This window comes from Empidonax traillii, unplaced genomic scaffold (genome assembly GCF_003031625.1).
Source record: "Empidonax traillii isolate 1590-97213 ecotype Southwest subspecies unplaced genomic scaffold, ASM303162v1 scaffold1365:size127568, whole genome shotgun sequence".
In the NCBI taxonomy this organism is placed as follows: Eukaryota; Metazoa; Chordata; class Aves; order Passeriformes; family Tyrannidae; genus Empidonax; species Empidonax traillii.
Window position 1 is genome coordinate 77033 of NW_020956558.1, and position 4907 is coordinate 81939.

A 4907-nucleotide genomic window follows, 5' to 3' on the forward strand; every position below is an offset into this window, starting at 1 on the left:
TATTTTTATTTTTTTTTTATCCAAGAACTTTTACTGGCAAATGATCAGAATAAAGTGCCAGTTTCTGGTTTGTCCCTGAAATGTGAAATAACATTTTGTCCTTACAAATCTCTCAGGATGGAGATGAGAAAGTGGACTGGCAGAGAGCCCTTTTCCATCAAAAATTACATTTTTGGAGGGAAAAAGCATCATGAGCAGCCGGAGCTGTGGTGACTCTGTGAGCAGGATCAGACCCAGCATCGCTGCCTTGCCACAGGTGTGAGCGGTTGAGGGACCACTCTGCAGGACCACAGCCACCGTGTCCCCCGCTCCCTGAGGGATGTCCACCTACCAAGACACCTCGGGCAGCACTGCTGGGGGTCCGTGACGGGGTTGGCACATTGCAGGGCTGGGCACTGGATCCGGTAGCACCTGATGTTGGTGTTCTGGGGAGAGACAAAGATTTAAGCCCATTTAAGCCCACAGGGAGCATTCGGTTCATGTTCACCCCTGCAAGAGGAGGGAGATGTTGAGCAGTGGCCACGTTATCGCAACAAACGGTGTCCAAACCCAGCCAGCTCACGGTGCCTCATCAGCAAAGACCACTCATGGTCCAAGAGTAGCCCTGAGCCACCTCCACTCACAGCCCACCAACTCTACTGAGACAGAACCATGGAATCACAGACTGGTTTGGTTTAGGAGGGACCTCAAAGATCATCCTGTTCCATCCCCTGCCATGGGCAGGGACATCTTCCACTAGACCAGGTTGCTCCAAGCCCCGTCCAAGCTGGCCTTGAACACTTCCAGGGCTGGGGCAGCCACAGCTACTCTGGGCAACCTGTGCTAGTGCCTCACCACCCTCACAGGGATGAATTTCTTCCTAAAATCTAATCTAAATCTCCCTTCTTCTGGTTTAAAACCATTCCCTTAGTCCTATTACTATCTGTCCATGTAAAAAATCCCTCTCCATCTTTTTGTAAGCTCCCTTAGAGTACCAAAAGGTCACCCCACAGTCAACAACAAGGTCAACCCAACACCCCCAGGGGGACGGGACAGCTTTTTCAAAAGGGAAGAGATTAATCTGATGTCGCTACAGAGGTGGAAAGAAATTCTCAGGTCAAATTAGACACTCAGGTCAAATTAAGTGCCAAAGCAAAGCCCCAGCACAGGAGTGTCCCCATCACCTCCCGTGGCCCCTGGCGGGGGACGTGCCTCAGAGCAGCTGCAGCGGATGCAGTACATCAGCCCCTGGGGCTCCAGGTAGGGGTGCCAGCTCTCCCCGGGGCTGTACTTCTTGCCGTTGAAGTCGCAGAACGTATCCGGCCCTGAAAGTCAACCAGGAGAAGCCACATGAGAAAAGGAGATGGTCCTCACGAGACCTCCCCTCCCGCTGCGACGAGAACAGCAAGGACAGCCCTGTGCCTTCATGCTGCTCCCTGTGAGTAGCTGACAGCCACATTCCACACACCAAATCCCAGATGGAATACATTACCAAAAAACATTTTTTTAAAATTTTTCTGTAATGATTTGGTGGGGGGTGTTTATGCTGGGGCACATGTGCCCCAAATGGCAACTCCTTCAAGTAAGCTGGAGTCTCCTTGCAAGCAAGGAACAGAATGGGTGGTTTGGAGGCAAGAAAATTGAGATTTCACTCTAAAATAGGTAAGTAGAAATGCTCACTGGAAGATGGATGGGTGATAGTATAGGATGGAATTTCCCCCAGGGAGTGGTGACAGAGATAGGAGAGCCTAAATTTGGGAGACATTTTCACTGCTGCACAACAACAACAAAATAGAAGAAAGAAAAAAGGAAGACAATTTTGGGTAGAAACACATTCTGGAGGAAAATCTTTTGCTCCCTCTAAGAACTTCAGCTCATTCTCTCCAGGATCCCTGGACAAGCACTATCACCTCCCCAGCAGCCAGACACCTTCCCTAAGGAGCAGGACTGGGCTGGCTTGTCCCATCGCCTTGGCTTTACCTGGCATGGTGTAGCACTGATCTGACTGGAGTGACTGGTTTTTCATTTATGGGGCTGTCCATGGGGACAGCAAATCCACCTCATCCATTTTTTGCCCCCAAAAGCATAAACACATGTATTCTTTTTCTTCCTCCTTGATCCTGTTATCCTGAGAAGAGACAGTTTCCAGCTGTGCTCCTGAACAGGAAGTGTCTGTCCCAGAAATAATCCAGACCTGGCTGCACTGGCATGGATTTAACCTCTCCAGGGAGCAGGGAGAGCAATTAGATGGTGCCCAGCACAAGTGGTGAAGGAGGTGTCCCCCCACTCCCTGTATTTTAGCAGTTCCCTATAAACATCCTCCATCTCCAAGTCCTTGGTCATGCACCAATCCTTTGACAGGACCAAGCCCACCTGCAGCAGGAGCCTGTGGGACAAACTATGGCCAGAATCACCAACAAAAGCCCAGGACTTTGGCAAAAAAACCCAATTCAGTCATCCTTAATGTTACCATTCACAAGCATCATCACCTGGTCCTGCAGGACTGAGCTCCAACCCATGGGAATCTGGACCCTGTAACAGCCCTGCTGGCTGCCCCCACCCTCCTGTGACATGTCCCCAGGCCCTGACCAGGCAGAGGGTCACACTGGGACTCGAGTTGTTTCATGACTAAGCACACACATGCCCAGTGTGGTTTTAGTGATTTAAGCGCTCACAGCCCCACTGAAAACTGCAGGTGATTTTAAAGCTTATGTCATTGAGGGGATTTGAGGTAGTTTGGATGATGACGTTGCTCAAAGGCAGTGGAGACATTTATGCTCCCTGAAGCTTTTATGGGTCTTTTAAAACCTTACAGCACCCTGGGGATGTGGGAGAGGGCTGTTTTCCAAGGCACAGTGCCCAGCTCTGTGAACTCGGATGTTTACCCCGCTAGGCTGCTGGGAGGGCTCCTTGATGAACAGCAGAGGGTCCCCAAAATGATCACAATGGCGTTTACCACCTCAAAGATGCTAAAAGCCATCCTGTGCTCTGCTTTGTCACCTGGGGCCCAGCAGTGGTTTGGAGAGCCCAGATGGTGCTGTCCCACCTTGCCGAAGCTGGAGGAGTCACCTGCTTAATGGGTTTCTCCCACCAACCAGATAAAACTCATCCAAATACGCTTGGGGTGGGCTGCAGTCCTTCCTGCAGCTCCTGACCATCCTCAGGATGAAGCCAAGCGATGCTTTACCATGGCCAGAGCCTCTGGCCAGAAGGAAGGGCAGTCCTATGGGTCTGTGATGATCCCCACAAGTCTCTGCCAGTAGCCCTGAGCTCCTCATTGGTGGCTTCAAGCCTTTGATTCTCCAAGCAGTACCTCTGGACAGGAGCTGTCCAGACCTCCGTGTGCAAACACAGCTGTGTGGGGTCAGCGTTGCATCTCCAGAGATGGAGATTTGCAGTAATTTTGGAGTGGATGTCATCAGAGGCACAGGCAGAGGTATTTTCCTTCCTTTTCCTTACTCAGGACTTGACATCATCCTTTACATATCTTGCTCCAAACCCCTTGACAAGCCAGCAAACCCCTACTCCTGGCCACGCACAGCACAAGCTTACAGCATACTACACAAAACTGGTGAGCACGCAGCTGGCAAATGCAGAAATCTAGGAGAGGGGCGGGGGGGGGAAGAAACCACAAAAATAGTTTTGCAAAAGGGTGAGAAAATGACTTCATTTTTCCCCGCTTCCAGCATCTTCATGAATTACGCCGAGAGTGAAGAAATCGAGTTGCCTCCACGCGCTGTGGCCCCGCTCTGCTTTGCAGGCTCTCCTGCCAATTGGCTGCTCCGTGCGAACATTTAATCACCAGTGGAGCCCTGGTTTGGGTCCAGCCCTCGAAAGCAGCCTGATTCATGTCTGTGAAGGGGCTGCTGGTAAAATTAAAGCCAACTGGCAGCGCTGGGCAGCAGGAGACACTTGTCGGCATCTCTATTTGGCATAAGGTGCCTGCAATTTTGGGTAACAGCAAGCTGGGGATGGATGGATGGATGGATGGATGGATGGATGGATGGATGGATGGATGGATGGAGAAGGCTTAAGACCTGGAGGCTCTGGATCATTTTTTCCCATGCCAGGCTAATAATTTCATTTTCAGAGGTCAAACTTTGGATATCCTCCCAATTCATTCGGAGTGAAAAGCCACTTGTGCCAGTGAATTGCTCCCGTGCTGTTCAGTCACCCTATTTATTGAGTCTTCAGCAAGAGTATGCTTGGAAAAGTCATGCGAGTTTACTTCTCATGTGGAGTGCTTTGCAGCACCAAAAATCCAGGTGAAGTCATCACCTTGTTTTCCTTCTCAAGGACCTGGCCAGCCTGGTCCACACCAGCTTGGAGACACAACCAGAGCTTGCTGATTGAAAACTAGAAGCTCCATGCTTGGAAGTGGCCCTATGAGACCTGGAAGTGGGAGCAGAGGGTGGAAAGGGACAAGTTCCCCACTGCAAAAACCTCTGAGAGCAGGTGCCATCTAACCAGTTTCTCCTCAAATACAAAAAACTCCCATACAAGATCCTGGTCCTCAGATTTCCCTGATGGCTTCTATGGACCAGAAAAAAACCTGAAAGCCATGGAAGTGATTCCTCTGCTGCCCAGCAGCCAGTCCTGTGGCCTCAGGCCCAGAGGGAGGGTGGGAGATGCTCTGGAGAGTGACTCCTCCACAGGGGAGCTGCTCCACCTTGCCCACCCCAAAGAGCTCTGCCAGGGACATCCTGAAGGAAGGAGGTTCTCCCTTCCTTCCCATCCAACAGCTGCTTTCTGCCAAGGCTCCAGTGTTTTCTTGATTGGGGACCACCTGGTTACATCCAAATCATGGGATACCCCACCCACTGGCCTGGTCCTACTTGTGTCCATATTTACCTGCTGGAGACACCTCGGCCCTGCTGTCTCCAGGCATTTGGTAAAGCCCAGTTTGGCACCAGCCAAGACCTGTAGCA

General features: G+C 51.0%; 1 protein-coding gene across 1 annotated transcript in view; it reads right to left on the reverse strand.

The window, feature by feature from the left end:
• The window catches only part of CHRDL2 (chordin like 2), a 28500-nt gene that overhangs the window by 18720 nt on the left and 4873 nt on the right, over positions 1-4907 (reverse strand). Inside the window, exons 2-3 of the mRNA XM_027906849.1 lie at positions 1192-1304; positions 332-425 (exon numbers count right to left, since the gene is read on the reverse strand). Coding sequence (XP_027762650.1) covers positions 332-425; positions 1192-1304 — 207 coding nt within the window. The remainder of the gene's footprint in view (positions 1-331; positions 426-1191; positions 1305-4907) is intronic.